Consider the following 20157-nt stretch of genomic DNA (forward strand, 5'->3'; position numbering starts at 1 on the left):
CCACTGGAGAAATGTCAGATTCAGTGAGAGTCTGAGAGACAAATAAGACCAACCGAACTTGAACTAATAAACATAACTTTAACACAAATTAATTATCATTGTTTGAAGAGCCTATACAGTTAGGCTACGTGCACATGAAATTATGGTTTTGAAATAAAACGCCTATATGGGTCGTTGTGTTTGATGATTTGGCCAATTGTTGTCATCTTATGCAGATCATGTTGACTTGTTTCATTTAATGTTTCCCTCGTTGTTCCTTTCTTTCTTTCTGCCTACCTGCTGTTTATTTGTGTGTGTGTGTGTGTGTGTGTGTGTGTGTGTGTGTGTGTGTGTGTGTGTCAGTCAGTGTGTGTGTGTGTGTGTGTGTGTGTGTGTGTGTGTGTGTGTGTGTGTGCGTGTGTGTCAGTGTGTGTGTGTGTGTGTGTGTGTGTGTGTGTGTGTGTGTGTGTGTGTGTGTGTGTGTGTGTGTGTGTGTGTGTGTGTGTGAGAGAGAGAGACCACATAAAACTGTGGAGGAGAAAGTGGAAAGTAGGAGGATGTTGAGTCAGGAATTTGATTCTATTGCATAACCTTCAGAAAACATTAGATAGCAAATCTCTCTATAACTCCCCCTCACACTTTCTGTGTGCTTGTGTGCATTTGCTGAAAGCTAATAGCTGAAAGCTGAGATGTGATTGCCGTTGCATAATGTTCCACCTGGGTTAAATCTTACAGCTATCAAGGTCCCTCCATTCACCATCCACCTCAACACTGAATTCACTGTAAGTGATTCAGATGTATCCCTGATGATTCTCAGACAGTTCAATCAAGTCTATCCAAAAGCTAATAATCATCATCATCATCATCATCATCATCGTCGTCGTCGTCGTTGTCACCATCATCATCAAGAAACAATTGGCCCTGGCCAATGATATTACTCATAAGGAAAAATGAATGAGGGAAACAGGAGTAGGACTGTTTAATTTCTGGCTAGTTCCAAAACATTAGAATGCAAGATTGTTGACTAGACAACATGACAACTTGTATAGCTGAAGCATCACATCAAAATTAAAGCAATGAAAGAAGTGATATCTTCTGTTACCTTTTGAGAGGCAAAATCATTATTAATCTACTATGTAAAGTGTGGTGGGCTAAACTGGAGTGAAATCAATCTTAATAGCATAAAGAAAATACAGTTTGGTTCTAATGAATATCATTTTCCAACTTGATCAGACTCAGAAAACTTTATTGACCCCCAAGGGGAAATTGAGTCAGTTGCTTGCAGAGACAAATATAAACAGAGACATTATAAGAGGAATAGGAATATAGACCATAAAAACAATAACAATAGAAGTTAGGTATCATATAAAGTGTCACAAATAGCATGCCTTCTACACACCATGTTAAGGGAATAAGCACACAACCACTATCACCTATGGGAAGAGAACAGACGCCTTCTCTCTTCAGTTGTGATTGTGAATTAGCTGGATGTGTTTCACTGTGGGTGTTGCAGTCAGTCATGGTTGTTCCTCACATTTGGAGGCAGGTGCGTTTCCATGGACACCCCTATTCAGTTCATACTGAAAATCACTCGGCAGTGGATAACAGACCCCGAAGGTAATTAGCCTACACGAGCCCCTATCACCTGATAGATATCACCTCAGATAGTTTGAACACTTTTCGTTCCGTGTGCCATTATAAATGGATACAAAAAAGAAATAGCCCTCCCACACTGCACCCTTCACCACACTGCACCCTTCACCACACTGCAACCTCACCTAAAATAGCACTGAAAGTAAAGTGTGAAATGTGATGTGAAAGGTTTCCTTCAAGTATCAAACTTGCAGCTTCTTTCCCACTGAGCTGTAAAGGTGGCCTTGTAAAGGTGTGAACACTTCATCCTCAGACTTCATGATTAAACTTGTGTCTATTAGCAGCAGTGAGTCATGGAGCCTGACTGCTGCAGAGTCAGAGCCTGCCATGGGTCAGACAGTACATCTGGCAAGATCTGATCCACCAAAATGATACCGAATGCATGCCACAGAGAGGCCGAGAAAGAGCCAAATAATTATTTGTCTACTGAAATGCATATAATCACTCTCTGAGGCTACTGCAGTGCAGGCAGTATAGGTCGCGTGCTGGGAAGTTCACATTGCAGGAAACCACTGCCATTTTCACTCAAGTGTTAGTGCTTATATTGATCACACATGCAGGGGCACAGTCTGGTCAACCATCCGGATCACATTAACTCACGTTCTATATCTACATAATATATAAAGGTAATAATAAAGGTAATAATAATAATAATGATAATAATAATATATGTATATTAGGGGTGTCACGATACACTCAGTTCACGATACGATACGTATCACGATACTGGGTTCACGATAACGATACGATACGATACGATTTTAATAATATTTTTTTAAACTTGAATAATGACAATATATGACTGGAAAAGTAGTATTTTATTTGAAATGCACAAATACAAAACATGCTGTTGTGGGAAATTGTTATTACAATAACAACTAGAAAAAACATGAGATTGGAGATAAGGCTTATCTTGAAATAGAATGAGTTACACCGTCACTTAGATTTACTTTGAACTAAAAGGTTTCTCAGCAGTATAAATTCTCATTATGCATCTTCAGTTTTTCTTCAAACTCAAACAACAAGACTTTTCTTAGTCTATTTTTTATGCATCTTCAGTTTTTCCTGTCAAGTAAACAGTTTTGCCAGAAACTCAATTGAATGGTTTCTCTCCTGTATAACTTCTCATGTGTCTCTTCAGAGACTTGTTCAACTGAACTACTTTCCACACATTGAACTTCAACAAACAAAGACGTTTCTTTGTCTACTTTTGAAGAAAAAAAAAAAAAAAAAAAAAAAAAAACTTTTTTTTTTTTTTTTTTTTCTTCACGATATGAGATTTCATCTCAACGATACATATCGTGACGTTTTACTATCGCGAAATTTCGTGGGACGATATATTGTGACACCCCTAATGTATATATATACATGTGTGTGTATATATATATACATATATAGACGGTTTTAACTTGACAACAAAAACATTCTAAATTGAACCCCCGCTCACTTCCTGTTGCAGTGTTTGCTATGGACATGAAAGAAAAAAAAACATTCAAGTGCAGGATTGACCATTCCGTGAAAACCGTCTATTTATATATATATATATATATATATATATATATGCGTATATGCACGCACGCACGCACGCACGCGTGCGCACACACACACACACACACACACACACACACACACACACACACACACACACACACACACACACGCACACACACACACACACAGTACCTTTACTTTGCACACTGTATCACATTCATGCTTGTTTGCACACGTAATTCAAGTCATTGTGAGGCAGTCATGTTATCAGCATGTAGGACACGTGTGATCATTTGTATAACAGCAGAGTTTGAAGGGTCAATAACAGATTTAGCAGCTGAGGAGGAAGACGAACTGATCGTTCTTTATCTCCCTGACCTCCTTGTGTTGTCGTGATGTAGCTCTCATTCTGCCGGGCTGAGTAGTTTGTAAAGGTCATCTCTGATCTGGGACAAGCCTGGCTATATCTTATTAAACACCTGTGTGTGTATAAGGTGTGTCCTTATACCAATCACCTTTCCATACAAATTCAATCCACTTATATTCTCAGTCTGATTTCAGATTCAGCATCAGAACATTTACTGCATAGCGTGTGAGATGGAAATTTTTCACATTATTGCCTGAGCACCATTATAAACGGTAAGGAGATGAGCGATATAAGGTGCAGATGTTTGCATGTTGACACCAACAAGTGTACTGAGAGAGGAACGCTTGCTAGTCAACAGGCCAATCAGGCCCAGTTCACAGCAGCCGGGCACAGATCCAGAGAGAGAGATAAGGATAGAGGGAGGCAGGCAGAGTGGCACGCTATTAGATGATAGACACAGGAACGAGATGGTAGAGAGGGAACAAGTGTGTGCAAGCACAGACACACATACAGATACAGACACAGACGTGCACACACACAGACACAGACGTGTGTGCACACACACACGCACACACACACACACACACACACACACACACACACACACGCGCACACGCACACGCACACACACACACACACACACACACACACACACACACACACACACACACACACACACCATAGCAAGGAATTATGGGTCCTATATGCACAAGAGGTGACTCCACTGTCCTCTCCTCCACCAACATTATACAAACGCTTGTTTTAGGATTGATTGTAGGATATTTTTGTTTACTTCTAAAGCTCTTCATGGCCTGGCTCCAGACTACATTTTAGATCTTTTAACCCCTTATGAGCCTTCTCCTAGCTTGAGCTCCTTGGGCAGTGGTCTTTCGTCCCTTCCAAAGTCCGGTCACTGCTCCACCCTCTGCCAATCTAGGGAGAGCCGTAGACTAGCACCATGCTTCCTGTCCTCCGACACATGCGCCCAGCCGCTTATTTTCACCTGACAGCGGGGAGCTTCACCGGCAGGACATATTCCCACCAGTTCCCTTCCGCCTCAAACAGGCGCCACGGCCGACCAGAGGAGGCGCTAGTGCAGCGACCAGGACACATACCCTCAATCCAGCTTCCCACCCGCAGACACAGCCAATCGTGCCTGTGTAACCGAGGTGAATCAGCGTTGATTCCTCGTGAGTCCAGTGTGGTAGCGAGTGGATTGGTTAAACTCACTCCCCAGTATAAAGGCATGTTCATCAGCTCTGCCAAGGGAGCTAGCTCTCTTGCTGGAGTGGTTAGTGTCTTTGACTCCCAAGCCGAAGGTCGGTGGTTCGTATCCACCCCTGGACAAGCCCTTAACATGGGTTGCTGCAAGTACCACCTACACAACGCCGTTACACCTGTATAGATGCCCGACCACCGTTTCGACCACCGTTTCGGCGTAAGCCTTCCTCAGGAAGGCTTACGCCGAAACGTTCATTGTCACTGCTTGAAGGTAATAAAACAACCCAAAAGGATTTATTTTGAGTGCTGGTTTTTTGCCCCTCTGTTATTTGTTGCGCCTTGCACCGTAACTTTTTGAAACTTTTGAGAGTGCTCACCAGTCGTGACTTTCAGTCACTGACTCTTTGGACAAATAAAAAGCCTCCCTATTTCCAAACATTTGGATAGTCAGTGCTGTCACTCCTGGCACCAGTAGATGCACACACCCAGTCCACCCCATAACACAGCTAAACCAGCTATACCAGCTATACCAGCTTAATTAGGGCTTGGCATCCGTGACTTGCACTTTGGTTCACATAGCCGTAACAATTATTGTACAGTAGGATCTGGAAGCTGTCAGACTATTGGGATTCTTCTCTTCTACCTACAAGCAATACAATACACAGGTCTGTCCAAAAATAATTTATATTCTAAGAATATTTAGAATGTACTTTTCCTAGATTACCGTATCTGCATTATATTTATAACCGAACAAAACAGTAATATAGAAAAAAAGGTGTGTTACGTTAAATGATAAATTCATAAGCAGAGTTTGTTTTAGAGTAGACCATTCTGGTGTGTGTGTGTGTGTGGGGGGGGGGGGGGGGGGCAAAAGAAGAAAACAACGATGATCTCCCTGTGGATTCCAAACTGCTGCACCTTATACAGTACTACAATATTACCTCTGGGCTCAGTTAGGCCGGTCCAACTGAAAACACACATTCAAATACATTGCTTGTAGTAGGCCTAAACATTCCTTTTTAACCTCTTTTTAACCAGTTTTTAGCTTCTAATGATTTAATGATCATTGTGACATTAATAACAATAATAATAATACATATGTTTTATATAGCGCTTTTCTGGGGAACTCAAAGACGCTTTAAAATACATAGAAACAGTACATAAAACAGTAAACAAACTAAATAACAAGAACAAATACAGATACAAAACAAATACAAATCAAAAGATGGCAGAGATGGAATGGTGGTAGAGGTAAAAGTCAGATATTGTAGGCTGTTTTGAAGAGGTGGGTTTTGAGTTGGGTTTTGAAGGAGGTGAGTGAGTCGGGGTTTCTGATGTCGAGGGGCAGAGAGTTCCAGAGGGTTGGGGAAGCGATTAAGATTTAACAAATTGATACTGTAACCTATTTACAACCCCACAATCTCTGCCTATGGATCAATTATATATAGTATTGTCACATGTTTTTATTTATTATGATCCATATCTGTTTTTATTTATTATTATCTATATGATGGATTGTGTTTTTGGAATTTTAGGCTTGACCTCATTGCTTGTTTGTTTGTTTTGTGTGTCCAGAGATGTCCAAAGGAAAAGGTTGCGGCCTGCTGGTTCTGGTCACATTGTGTGGTCAAATCCTAATTGCTCAGTGCCACAATCACCATGAAGGTATAGAGATGAACATACACTTGCACATTATAGCTACAAATGAATTGAGTTTGTTTGCAAAATGTTATATGTCCATAAAAGTAAAAGAATCTTAACTTATTTCTAAAATCATAGTCAGCTTTGATTTTGTCATCCAAAGATTGACATTGCATACTAAGTTGAAATAGTATCATTTATTGGATTGTGTTAATAATGACAATTATAATGGTCCACAGAGTCAAAGCATGTGCAAGATCTGAGGCTCATTCTGGTTGGTAAAACTGGATCAGGAAAGAGTGCATCTGGAAACACCATCCTGGGGCATAACACCTTTAAGGAGGAGATGTCCCCCATGTCTGTGACAGCAGGTTGTCAGAAAGGCGAGGTAGCACATGATGGCCGTAGCATCGTTGTTATTGACACCCCAGGGCTCTATGACACAAACAAGACAAAGGAAGAAGTGAAAGTAAAAATAAAGGAGTGCATTGAACAGTCAGTTCCAGGACCCCATGCCTTTCTACTGGTGATCAGTCTGAAGTCAAGATACACAGAAGAGGAGAGGGGGGCTGTAAAGTGGATCCAGGATAACTTTGGCTCAGAAGCTTCCATGTACACCATTGTCCTGTTCACACATGCAGACCTGCTAAAAACTAAATCCGTGGATGAATATGTGAGAGAGAGCAAGGACCTGCGAATGCTGATCAACACGTGTGGAGGAAGATACTATTCACTCATCAATGACGAGAGAGCCGATCGTAGGCAGGTCCGAGCACTTCTGGAGAAGATAGAGAAGATGGTGGAGGAAAATGGAGGAAAACACTACACCAATGAGATGTACCAGGAAACCCAGAAGAAACTCGAGGAGGAGAAGAAAAGGAGGGAGGAGAAGGAAAGGAGAGAGAAGAAACTCGAGGAGGAGAAGAAAAGGAGGGAGGAGAAGGAAAGGAGAGAGAAGAAACTCGAGGAGGAGAAGAAAAGGAGGGAGGAGAAGGAAAGGAGAGAGAAGAAACTCGAGGAGGAGAAGAAAAGGAGGGAGGAGGAGGAAAGGAGAGAGAAGGAGGAAGAGGAGGAAAAGGTCAGAGAGGAGGAGAGAAGGATTGCTTGGTGTAAATGGGCAGCTCTTGCGGCTGCAGGAACATTTGGTGCAGGAGTGTTTTATCCCTCATACATCACTATCCTAGCTATCGCTGCTTCTCTTGGAATCGGTTATGAATTTTTTTAAAATGTAGTTGTGGCAAAGAGCATGGAAGGAAAGAGTTCATGATTGCCAGACGGCAGAGCATATGAGAAATATAACTACATTTTGTCACAGGTCCAACAACCAAAGAATCAACAGAAATTGAGTGTCACTTCTTATCAATGTACGTTCTTTGGTTGTGGGACCTGTGACAAAATTGAGTTATTTCTCACATGCTCCGCCTTCTGGTAATCCATAGAGCAGAGGTTATCAAATGTTTTTCAGCCAAGGACCCCACGACAAGATAGAAAATATACCGGGGACCCCCTCATTCTGATTTGTGATTTTGGGCTAAGCTCAATTGTTTCCACGGTAACGTGTTTGACTTTTAATTTGTTAGGTTTGTTATTAGAATGTAATCCATGAACCATTTTAGATTTAAAGCATAAACTATTTTCGTTGAACTATGAAGATTTTGCAATATATATATATATATATATATATTTTTATTACATTACATTTACATTACGTCATTTAGCAGACGCTTTTGTTTTGTCCAAAGCGACTTACAATATCACAATTTGTCAACAGTACAGAAAACCACTATGCAACACAATCAATGACAGCCAAGATATTTTGATAGACTAGCACCATGTAGGAAGTAGTTTGAGAAGGAATAAGTAACATAACACAAAAAAAAAAAAATTACCTGAAAACTTTTCGACCCCTGGGGGTCCGCGGACCCCCATTTGAGAACCACTGCCATAGAGTGCCACAGTTATGAGTCCTAAGTTAGCATTGCGTTGTTCCTTCCTCTGGAAGTCAATGGCATTTTTGTATGGGATTGGCATGGTTAACAAAAGTCTATGAAACTTTGATTGAAGTTTATGATTTTTGAAGGATTTTCTGAAAATCGCAACTAATTCTTTTGCATTTACACTTCAAAAATCATAAAAGTGGTGTTAGTTTGTGAAGATTATCATGCTGAACACAAAGGCCTCAGTTTCATAAACTTTGTTAAAGGGATATGGCACTTTTTTGGGAGTTTCATTTGCCATATCCCCCCCATAACCAAGGTACACCATGCCTTTACCATCACTGTCCGAGCAGTATACAGTGAGCTACAGTACAGTCGTGAAGTTATTATCGCCTTAGAATGGAGACCAATGGTACACCCATTCAAAATAACCAAAAACACAGATATATTAATAGTGCGAAAATACATGTTGTGCTTCGGGTACTCACCACGAGATGAAATATTAATCCAAATGCAGAGAAATTATATTTCTTTAAGGTAAATATATAGCCGGAATTACTTCCTAAACATGGCCGCCAGGCATGCGCAACATACAGCGCATGCGCTGTGTACAGCGGAAGCGCTCTTTACAGGCACACAAGGAAGTAACTCGGTGTGGGGATTTACTCCGAAAATGACGTTTCACGTAACTATGGATTAATATTTCATCTCGTGGTGAGTACCCGAAGCACAACATGTATTTTGACACTAGATCTGTTTTTTGAACGGGTGTACCATTGGCCTCCATTCTAAGGTGAGACTTACTAACTTCACGACAGTAGCTCACTGTATAGTGGACAGTGACGGTAAAGGCATGGTGTAGGCATCAGGCATCTAACAAAAATCCCCATACAAAAATACACACAGTGCGATGTTAATGTGTATTGCAAATTTACAAAAAAAAAAGATTTGATGCTTCGCTACATCAAACAATCGGAAAAAAAGGGGAAATCACTTAATTTCACTTTTCTCAAAGTGCTGCTGACTGTGCAGATCACAGTTCACCATGGGCAGTGAGCTTTTAAAGGACTGTGTAGCTCTGTCATATTGAAAGGTAGGCTACTGTATGTGGTGGCGGTGACATAATGAAAGGTAGGCTACTGTATGTGGTGGTGGCGACATATTGAAAGGTAGGCTACTGTATGTGGTGGTGGTGACATATTGAAAGGTAGGCTACTGTATGTGGTGGTGGTGACATATTGAAAGGTAGGCTACTGTATGTGGTGGTGACATAATGAAAGGTAGGCTACTGTATGTGGTGGTGGTGACATAATGAAAGGTAGGCTACTGTATGTGGTGGTGGTGACATAATGAAAGGTAGGCTACGTGGTGGCGGTGACAATGAAAGGTAGGCTACTGTATGTCGTGGTGGTGACATAATGAAAGGGAGGCTACTGTATGTGGTGGCGGTGACATAATGAAAGGTAGGCTACTGTATGTGGTGGCGGTGACATAATGAAAGGTAGGCTACGTGGTGGCGGTGACATAATGAAAGTGATCTGGTGGCGGTGACATCATGGCAGGATAGTGAGCGGTTGCGGTGACATCATGGCAGGATAGTGAGCGGTTGCGGTGACATCATGGCAGGCTAGTGAGCGGTTGCGGTGACATCATGGCAGGATAGTGAGCGGTTGCGGTGACATCATGGCAGGATAGTGAGCGGTTGCGGTGACATCATGGCAGGATAGTGAGCGGTTGAGGTGACATCATGGCAGGATAGTGAGCGGTTGCGGTGACATCATGGCAGGATAGTGAGCGGTTGAGGTGACATCATGGCAGGATAGTGAGCGGTTGAGGTGACATCATGGCAGGCTAGTGAGCGGTTGCAGTGACATCATGGCAGGATAGTGAGCGGTTGCAGTGACATCATGGCAGGATAGTGAGCGGTTGCGGTGACATCATGGCAGGATAGTGAGCGGTTGCGGTGACATCATGGCAGGATAGTGAGCGGTTGCAGTGACATCATGGCAGGATAGTGAGCGGTTGCAGTGATATCATGGCAGGATAGTGAGCGGTTGCGGTGACATCATGGCAGGATAGTGAGCGGTTGCGGTGACATCATGGCAGGATAGTGAGCGGTTGCAGTGACATCATGGCAGGATAGTGAGCGGTTGCAGTGATATCATGGCAGGATAGTGAGCGGTTGCGGTGACATCATGGCAGGATAGTGAGCGGTTGCGGTGACATCATGGCAGGATAGTGAGCGGTTGCAGTGACATCATGGCAGGATAGTGAGCGGTTGCAGTGATATCATGGCAGGATAGTGAGCGGTTGCGGTGACATCATGGCAGGATAGTGAGCGGTTGCAGTGACATCATGGCAGGATAGTGAGCGGTTGCAGTGACATCATGGCAGGATAGTGAGCGGTTGCGGTGACATCATGGCAGGATAGTGAGCGGTTGCGGTGACATCATGGCAGGATAGTGAGCGGTTGCAGTGACATCATGGCAGGATAGTGAGCGGTTGCGGTGACATCATGGCAGGATAGTGAGCGGTTGCGGTGACATCATGGCAGGATAGTGAGCGGTTGCTCTGTTTAGAATGCTGCCTCATTCAAATGGGATCTCCTGGCAGGCGTTTGCCATTGTTTCTCATTTCCTTGAAGGAAGTGATGCTAATAATAATACAGAGAGGAAAACAGCACATTATAGTCAAACTTAGAGTACAAGAAACATATTCATCTGTACGGATATTTTACTCAAGCATTTTATTGTATCATTTATCAAAGGTTGAACTGTGCAGAAATGTTTCATTTACAAAATGTATATTTATAGCACAAAAGATCATTGAGTTCTAACATCATTTATTGGAAATCATCAGTTTTTCTCATTAATCACAAAACATCTCTTCAAGTATATAACTCAAAATGTGTGTATTCCATTTTAAAAGCAGTGTATAATGTAATTAAGCTTTGATAAATCAAAACAATAAATGAGTAAACAAAAACGTACATTTCCTACTGTCTGTCTCGTGTGTGCAGCTCTGTTTTTTAGTGGATATACTGAACTTAAATATTTGTATTACTGTGATGTGTTGTGGTAATTTGTCAAGAAATCGGAATTTAGGAAGGAGAACACAGACTTTTTTCATCAATTTGAAAGTGACAATGTGTGTCTTACTAATTCTGTATTTGGGAAACTTGTAATCACCATCACAGGCTCACATGTAATCATCGACATGCATCGGCGTGTCCCTGTTGTAAGTCTGCGCTCAGCTATACGGGAACATTTACTCTAGATTTGCATCTTAGTCCTTTCCATAAAAAAATGGCAGCTAAGCCACAAAACACTCCTAGGACGAGTGTTGGGGCTCCGAGAGCCAGCGCTACTGTCGTGTCTGCTCCCACTGCTATGACCACCCCAGCTAACACCAGCACCACAGCAGCAGCTGACGCCACGCGTATGTTCTTTTTTCTACCCTTCTTCTCCTTTTCCCTCTCTTTCTCTTGCTCCTCTCTCTCTGCATCCCACATTTTCCTCTCCTCCTCTTTCTTCTTCTCCTCCTCTTGAGTCCTCCGCTCCTCCTCCTCCCTCAGCTTTCTCTGAGCTTTCTCATACATCTCGTTTGTGTAGTGCTTCCCCCCGTTATCCTGTACCATCTCCTTGACCATGGTGATCAGCTCTTTGACCTGAACGCGGTCGTCTGTGTCGTTGTTGTTGAAGGCGTGGTATCTGCGTCCAAATGTGATGGAGAGTCTCCGTAGCTCCTTGCACTCCTTCAGGGCATTGTCGGCCTTGGCCTGATCTTTACACGTGAACAGCATGATGGTGTACATGGAGGCGTCGTCTCCAAAGTTATCCTGGATCCACTTGACGGCATTCCTCTCCTCCTCGGTGAACCTCACTCCGAGCCTGATCACCAACAGGAAGGCGTGGGGCCCGGGGACCGACATGTTGACACACTCCTCTATCTTTGTCTTTAGTTCCTCCTCTGTGACGGCTGTGTCGAACAGGCCTGGAGTGTCGATGACCTGGACCACGGTCCCGTCCACCTCCCCGCTCTCCGTCTCACAGTGTTGGGTCACAGATACTGAGCTCGGGTCCTCTTTGAAGGCCGCCCTCCCCAGGATGGTGTTTCCCGAGGCACTCTTCCCCGATCCAGTCTTGCCCACCAGGACTATCCTCAGCCCGCCAGAGAACTCCAGAGCTGTAAATGCATGAGCAAAGTCAATGGAGTGCACATCGTATTAAAGGAACACTCTGCCCATTTTCAACCAGCTTTGTATCATTAGAACATCAGTAGTATTTTAGAAAACTGTAAACGGTTTTGAAGTCTGTCATTTAATTTGACAGTTATTGAGTGTTAAAGTGTGGACCAGTGACATCACTGGTCCACACTAACTCAAATTAATAACTCATTAACTCAAATCAACTCTAAATAACTGTCAAACTAGATGAATGATGAATAGTTTGACAATTATTGAGAGTTGATTTGAGTTAATGAGTTATTAATTTGAGTTAGTGTGGACCAGTGATGTCACTGGTCCACACTTTAACACTCAATAACTGTCAAATTAAATGACAGACTTCAAAACCGTTTACAGTTTTCTGATATACTACTGATGTTCTAATGATACAAAGCTGGTTGAAAATGGGCGGAGTGTTCCTTTAAGAGTGAATCCATTTCCTGCCATATTAGTCTGCAAGGAGTGGGGAAAATGCGTTGTCTTTCTGTCTGACTGTAAAAGCTGGAGCTATCGAATGAATGAACATACCATCAAGACCACACCCATCAGACCGAGGAAGAGTTCTCTGTTTTTTCTCTCTGAGGGGTATCACTGCAATAGGAAATTATACCAATGAGACACAGTTGAAAAGCAGTTCCAGTCACCAACATTGCTTTTGAGATAGGCCACTTCCCTCTTTCCGACCCGTGCTCTTTTCGGTGTCACAGTAGCAGAGTGTTTACATCTTCACTACACAAACTACTAGGAGGATCAAATGCTGCATCATTTTTAACATCAAGTCATGACATTCTTACCTTCAGCCATGATCTGGGATCTCTCTTTTCCAGTGCGAAGATGGCGACAAATGTGCTGTTCCAGCTCCGAAATGTGAAGTGAACTTACACAAGCTCCACTTCTCTGCTCTGAGTTATCTGGGAAACTCCTGGAAGCCTGCTGGCCAATACAGAAGCCTGGCCAATACAGAAGGGGCTTCCTATTTCCTTCTATTGTTCAAAATAGCAGCTCTGCAAATGTGCATCCCCACGGTGGCTGTCAACAACACTGTGAACATGTTGAATAAGTTTCTGTTTAACTTGTTGTGTTCTATGCATTCTAACAACTCCTCGACAAGTTTTTTAACGTGGATACACGTTGGATTCTGAAACCATTATACCACTTAACCATATAATGCGATTTGGTGTGGTTGTTTAAAAGGGAGGAAACAACCAAATTTATGGACTGCATGACATCCTCCCATTGTAGAATACAGAATACCCCTCCCCCAATCCAGACTGACTTCTATTCCAAGATTAGGCTGGTTGCACAAAGCACCTTAAAGGAACACTCCGCCCATTTTCAACCAGTTTTGTATCATTAGAACATCAGTAGTATATCAGAAAACTGTAAACTGTTTTGAAATCTGTCATTTATTGAGTGTTAAAGTGTGGGAACTCAAATTAATAACTCATTAACTCAAATCAACTCTCAAATAACTGTCAAACTAGATGAATGATGAATAGTTTGACAGTTATTGAGAGTTGATTTGAGTTAATGAGTTATTAATTTGAGTTAGTGTGGACCAGTGATGTCACTGGTCCACACTTTAACACTCAATAACTGTCACACTCAATAACTGTCAAATTAAATGACAGACTTCAAAACCGTTTACAGTTTTCTGATATACTACTGATGTTCTAATGATACAAAGCTGGTTGAAAATGGGCAGAGTGTTCCGTAATCAGTGATGGTCACTGAAATTGTGATGTCATCAGTGAGTGATGTCAGGCAAGACCACGCAGCAGCCAAGTTGTGGGCAAGGAACATAAACATGCAGTTTTCATCTGTGACGCATGTAAGCACTGAAGTGATTTTGTTTTAATTTTTTGTCGCATTCACCACCATTCAGTATTACACTACAGTTACATTGCAGGTACACTATAGTTCAATTTTAGTGTTATCAGTTATAGATTATTATGTGTAAACTATGTTATGTGTGACAATGTGACAAATAAAAATATTTGAAATATGAAATAATGTTTGGTCCAAATCATTGCTAAAATATTTATTTGAACAAAATTATTATTAAAGCCTGTCATTGTTTTGTTTATAATCACACTTTGACTTGAATTGACTCCAGAAGGCTTGAAAACATAGGGATAGACACAAAGATCATTCAAATCTACTACTACACACATTTCTATGAAAATGTGGGTGAAATTGGGGGCGATCTTGACAGACGGGCGGATATTCAGATGGCCCATTGGGCAGATTTGATCAGAAACCTCTAGAGAAAACCGAGCCAAATTGAATGCTTAATGATTCCTCTCAAATATTAATATTATCAGCTCTACTAAAGAGGATAAAGGCAGAATTGAACCATTTAATTTATTATGCAATTTCAATATCATAGGGACCTTTCATTTGACACTAACTGCTGATAAATCCTGCTGTCATGGTAACCAAAGGTATATATTATACACCAATTCCAATGCTCATGTCACTGGTTACTTGCTACTATGTCAGTCTTGTTTCTCAGAAGAGTTAGTCTGTTAGTCCTTGAATTAATCGTTGGAGTTGCAGGGAATAAAACTGAATACGGCCACAGACGAGTTTCAACAAAAGTTCAACCAGCATAGATGGAAGATTCAGTGCATATTTCTTATTCTAGATGTTGCCCTAATTTCATAGAAACAAAAAAGGGAAAATATAATAGTGGTCTTCAAAAATATACGGCATAAACATCTTACAATTTAGTCATAATAGGCTTACTTATCATTCAAAGTAGACACATTGTGAGTAATTTGTGAGCATGTGAATAATGAAATGGATAAATAAAATCTCGGGAGGAAAAAGGAAAATATGATTTCTAACCTATCCAAGTAATAAGGGAACAAGAAAGTTTTATTTATTTATTTTCAATTTATAAATAGTCCAGACATTGTGCTGTTCCATTCTGGCACCAGTAGATGGCTCTCTGCTCTTGCTAATCCCACTGGTGTTCTGGGCTGGCCAGATGTCTGATGTTGCACCAATCAGAATCCTTTCCTTGTCTAGTTTCAAAGAAAATGAAACTGAGCTCTAACACAAAAGACAAAGTGAAAGCTATTTATTTATTTATTTAACCTTTTATTTATCCAGGGAGGACCATTGACAGCACACTCTCTTTTTCAAGGACGCTCTGATTACAGTGTATATCACTATTAAAACAAATGAAAACTATTAAAATCAAGAATAAGATTGCGGCATATATAAAACAATGAAACACTAAAATGATAAAACAATAAGACAATAAAATCACATGAAATCAGGTGCAGACAAATAAGAGGGCTACGTAAAACAGGTGCAATTCCTATGCAGTATACATCCTCAAGTAGCGCCTTGAACGACTCTATGGAGACCAGTCGGTCGAGTCTGAGAGAGTCCTGAAGCTTGTTCCATCTATCAGGAGCATAAAAGCTGATTGCGGTCCTTCCTGACTCACTATTCATACGTGGAGTGACCAATCTAATGTGTGTCTGTGAGCGTGTTTGATATCCTGAAGCACTCAAACTTAAAGGTGAAGACAAATTGAATGGAAGCTTACCACACAAGGCCTTATAAATAAATAAAAGACTTGTTTAAAGCCCAGCACAGGCATGGAGGTTCTGGAACGTGACAATGATGTGTGTCTTACTAATTCTGTATTTGCAAAACTTCTGTAACCACCATCACATAATCGTCAACATACCAACATGTCCCTGTTGCAAGTCTGCGCTCAGCTATAGGGGAGAAGAGCGGGGTGAGTTGAGCCAGGAAGAGCGCATCTTTAAAGTGAGGACATGACAGCTAATGTCTCCAACTTAAAATATGTACATATAGCTTGTATGCAACCACGTGATTCCAACGTCAAAAATCGAGTTGGAGGGCATGAAGTGAAAAGCGGAATGGACAAGATGGAGGAAGGCCCGTACTGTGCTAGATGATATTACGAGAGAAAGGCATAAACAGAAAATCACAATATATGTTGTGGACGTGATCTTTATGCTATGAAGAGGAGTGAATTGTCAATGCAATGGAAAGACTGCTATCAGTAGATAAAACGCAGTAGATAAAACGTTAAGCAACTACCTTGTTCTTCAGACTATCCTTCTACTCAAGAAAACTTAATGAAAACATTCACTAAAAAAGTATGGAGGCATACTGTACAACTCATTTTCCAACATGTAGCCTACGATTCATCAGCCATAAATAAACACCACCCGACAGATAAACCGCATTGACCATAGCTCAACAACTCAGCAATACATTCTCCAACTCAACGGAGCATACAGCCACAGCGTTACAAGCAGTCAAAGCAACCGACCAACAGTCTCCATGGCAGCCCTAAACTGTGTTCTATGGGAGTTGGACCCACCCAGTCTGCCCCCCCCCCTTCCCCGTGGGAGTTGGACCCCCCCTGGGAGTTAGACCCACCCAGTCTGCTCGGCCAGGAAGGATACACAAAATTCTGCTCACACAGGCACGCACGTACACTTCTTCTCGTCCCTATTAGTAGAAGATATCCTGCTTCTTTGCCACAAGAGAATAGCAGCTAAGATACAAAACGCTCCTAGTATGAGTACTGGAAGTCCTACAGCCAGCGCTACTGTTTGAACTGCTGCTCCCACTACTATGACCAGCCCAATTAACACCAGCACAACAGCAACAGCTGACACAGCAATCAGGATCTTTGTCTGTTTCTCTCGCTCTCTGTCTTGCTTCTCCTTTTTCTTCTGATACTCTTCCTCCCATGCTCTCCTCTCCTCCTCTATCTTCTTTAGCTCCTCTTTCCTCCTCTCCTCTGCCCTCTGATACTCTTCCTCCCATGCTCTCTTCTCCTCCTCTTTCTTCTTTAGCTCCTCTTTCCTCCTCTCCTCTGCCCTCTGATACTCTTCCTCCCATGCTCTCTTCTCCTCCTCTTTCTTCTTTAGCTCCTCTTTCCTCCTCTCCTCTGCCCTCTCTTCCAACTTTCTCTGAGCTTCAGCATACATCTCGTTTGTGTAGTGCTCCCCCCCACCGTTATTGTCTACCATCTCCTTGACCATGTCGATCAGCTCTTTGACCTGAACACGGTCGTGTCTGTCCTTGTTGTTGAAGGAGAGGCATCTGCCTCCAAATGCATCCCTAAGTATCCGTAGCTCCCTGCAGTCCTTCAGGGCATCTTCGGCCTTTACCTCATCTTTGCACGTGAACAGCAGGATGGTGTACATGGAGGCGTCAGCTCCATAGTTATCCACGATCCATTTGACAGCCTTCCTCTCCTCCTCGGTGAACCTCATTGGCTTGATCACCAACAGGAAGGCGTGAGGCCCGGGGAGCGACATGTCGACACACTTCTCTATCTCTGTCTTTATTGCTTCTGTTGTCATTTCTGTATCGAACAGCCCTGGAGTGTCGACGACCTTGACCTTGACGTCGTCCATGACCACCTCTCCGCCGTCCACCTCTCCGCTTTCCGCCTGACAGACGTTGGTCTCAGATTTTACGCCTGGGGAAGATTTGAAGGCGTCTCTCCCCAGGATGGTGTTTCCTGTTGCACTCTTCCCTGATCCAGTCTTGCCCAACAGGACTATCCTCAATTCCAGAGCTGTAAGTGTGTTGAGCAAAGTTAAAGTCATGCATACTATTAAGTGAGTCCATTTCCTGACATTATTAGTCTGCAAGGAGTTGAAAAATGCATTGATTTCTGCATGACTGATTAAGGCTGGAGCAATTGAATGAACATACCGTCATGGCTAGTCAGACCAGCCCCATCTTCCCGAGGAAGAGTTGTCGGCTCTGTCTCTAAGAGGGATATCGCTGCAATATGAAATTATACCAATGAGATGATGTAAATAGATTTTAGTCACCGACATCATTTGCAATATATAGGCTACTTTCCTTTTTCCCACTCATGCTCTTTTTTATGTATTTATTCAATTCATTTTCCAAAATAAATAAATAAAAATACAAAAACCACAAAACATCTGCAAAAAACGTACACATAAACATACACATAGATAGATTCACTCAGAACATATTCCCCCTTCGCTGCAAGACCACCTAAAAAAATATAAAATAAATAAATAAATAACAAAGTTATCAATTTGCAGTATTATGTTTGTTTCTGCATGTACAAGACTCAATCATGACAGAACTTATTTTGAACAGATCGTATTACCACAAAGTAAAGAAAAGATACATGCAACCCTAGCTATCCATGCCATCATATTTTCTACTTTAGCACATACGACCACCGACATCTCCACCGACAGCCAAGTCCACAGCTAAAGATGCCAATTGCTCAAAAGGCTAATTTAGTGTGAGGAGCTTTCCATCTCTGGGATACTTTTTTTGGTTTTTGCAGCAGCAGCACTAAGGCCCAGCAACAGGATCAATGCCCCCCCCCCTCCCACACACACACACACACACACACACACACACACACACACACACACACACACACACACACACACACACACACACACACACACACACACACACACACACACACACACACACACACACACACACACACACACACACACACACACACACACACACACACACACACACACACACACACCAGGGCCGGTTCCAGAACAAGATGACTAGGGGTGCATCCTAGATAGGAAGGGGTGCAGATGCCCGGCCGAAGGCATGTCATGTCAAAAATTTGACATGTTATTTTACTAAAAATAATGCATTTGACCATCATTTCAAGTAGAATGATACCACCCAAGCAAGAATATTTCAAGTGTTTCAAGTGCTTTACTGAAATATTTGGACCATATAATGATAATACAATTATCTCAACCTTAAAAGGTTACATATAGGTGCCAAAAAGCCATAAAATCACATCAAAGAACAAAGAAAAACAACAACTATAATTCAAGTTTAAACAGTAAGTGTGCAGCTATAGCATTTATAAAAAAAACAAGAAAAAAAAAACGTTTTTTTTTTTTTTTACTTTTCAACTGAGCATGCAGACAATTAAAATAAGGGTGCAATGCATGCTTTTGCACCCCCGTAGAACCGGGCCTGACACACACACACACACACACACACACACACACACACACACACACACACACACACACACACACACACACACACACACACACACACACACACACACACACACGGTCCATCTAGCCACGATCATCTTACCTTCAGCCATGGTCTTGGATCCCTGTTTTCCAGTGTGAAGATGGTGACAAAACAAGCTCCACTTCTCTGCTCTCAGTTCTTCAAAATGTACCTCTGGCTGCTGTCAACAACCCTGTAAATGATAATAAGTTATAATAAGTTTCTGTTTGTTTTAAGTCATTGTGTGTTCTAAACAGTCCAACAGGTTCTTTAACTGGTTGGCAGTTGAGTCTGTCAATTTGGTTATAGTCCAGGCATTTTATGCAAATATGTGGGTCAACCTCACACTAATTGCAACAAAACCAAACTCAACTGATTTTGTATCCTCAATATGTCCTCAATGAAGGAAAAAAAGTGTTAAGGAAATGTATGAAGGGAAAGTTTTGAAAATGACCTAAATATGATGGTAGCCTATGGAAGCCTATGGAAGCCTTTTTTTTTTTTTTTTTTTTTTTTTTAATGTGCCATAAATCTCATCACTTATATCCTGTATGTGTTTTTTGCTTCAAAGAGAAAAA

At 41.9% G+C, this 20157-nt stretch overlaps 4 protein-coding genes across 5 annotated transcripts in view; 2 read left to right on the plus strand and 2 right to left on the minus strand.

Annotated features, from left to right (window-relative positions):
• The window catches only part of rasd2b (RASD family member 2b), a 1429-nt gene extending 1382 nt beyond the window's left edge, over positions 1 to 47 (plus strand). Inside the window, exon 2 of the mRNA XM_083655419.1 lies at positions 1 to 47. This exon is cut by the window's left edge and continues 521 nt beyond it. Coding sequence (XP_083511545.1) covers positions 1 to 27 — 27 coding nt within the window. The 3' untranslated portion in view covers positions 28 to 47.
• A 5228-nt stretch (positions 48 to 5275) lies between these two features.
• LOC310794281 (GTPase IMAP family member 9-like) lies at positions 5276 to 8264 on the plus strand. 2 transcript variants are annotated; one of them, XM_083656249.1, is made up of 3 exons: positions 5276 to 5376; positions 6287 to 6376; positions 6592 to 8264. In XM_083656249.1, exons 2-3 carry the CDS (start codon positions 6289 to 6291, stop codon positions 7575 to 7577), a joined length of 1074 nt encoding a protein of 357 aa, XP_083512375.1. In that variant the 5' UTR covers positions 5276 to 5376; positions 6287 to 6288; the 3' UTR covers positions 7578 to 8264. The 2 variants fall into 2 exon arrangements, with proteins under 2 accessions (XP_083512375.1, XP_083512376.1); XM_083656250.1 differs by having other exon boundaries at positions 5342 to 5376; positions 6247 to 6376.
• A 798-nt stretch (positions 8265 to 9062) lies between these two features.
• LOC310794282 (GTPase IMAP family member 9-like) lies at positions 9063 to 13758 on the minus strand. The gene is made up of 3 exons (XM_083656251.1): positions 13309 to 13758; positions 13043 to 13105; positions 9063 to 12474 (listed from the first exon to the last, which is right to left on the minus strand). The coding sequence occupies exons 1-3, from the start codon at positions 13316 to 13318 to the stop codon at positions 11543 to 11545; spliced, it is 1005 nt and encodes a 334-aa protein (XP_083512377.1). The 5' UTR covers positions 13319 to 13758; the 3' UTR covers positions 9063 to 11542.
• Positions 13759 to 16247: 2489 nt separating this feature from the next.
• Positions 16248 to 19670, minus strand: LOC310793471 (GTPase IMAP family member 4-like; the record flags this gene model as incomplete). Its single annotated transcript, XM_083655277.1, has 3 exons — positions 16248 to 16251; positions 17327 to 18098; positions 19661 to 19670. 3 exons carry the CDS (start codon positions 19668 to 19670, stop codon positions 16248 to 16250), a joined length of 786 nt encoding a protein of 261 aa, XP_083511403.1.
• Between the last annotated feature and the right edge of the window lie 487 nt (positions 19671 to 20157).

The sequence above is a fragment of the Poromitra crassiceps genome (genome assembly GCF_964638095.1).
Source record: "Poromitra crassiceps genome assembly, chromosome: 19".
In the NCBI taxonomy this organism is placed as follows: Eukaryota; Metazoa; Chordata; class Actinopteri; order Beryciformes; family Melamphaidae; genus Poromitra; species Poromitra crassiceps.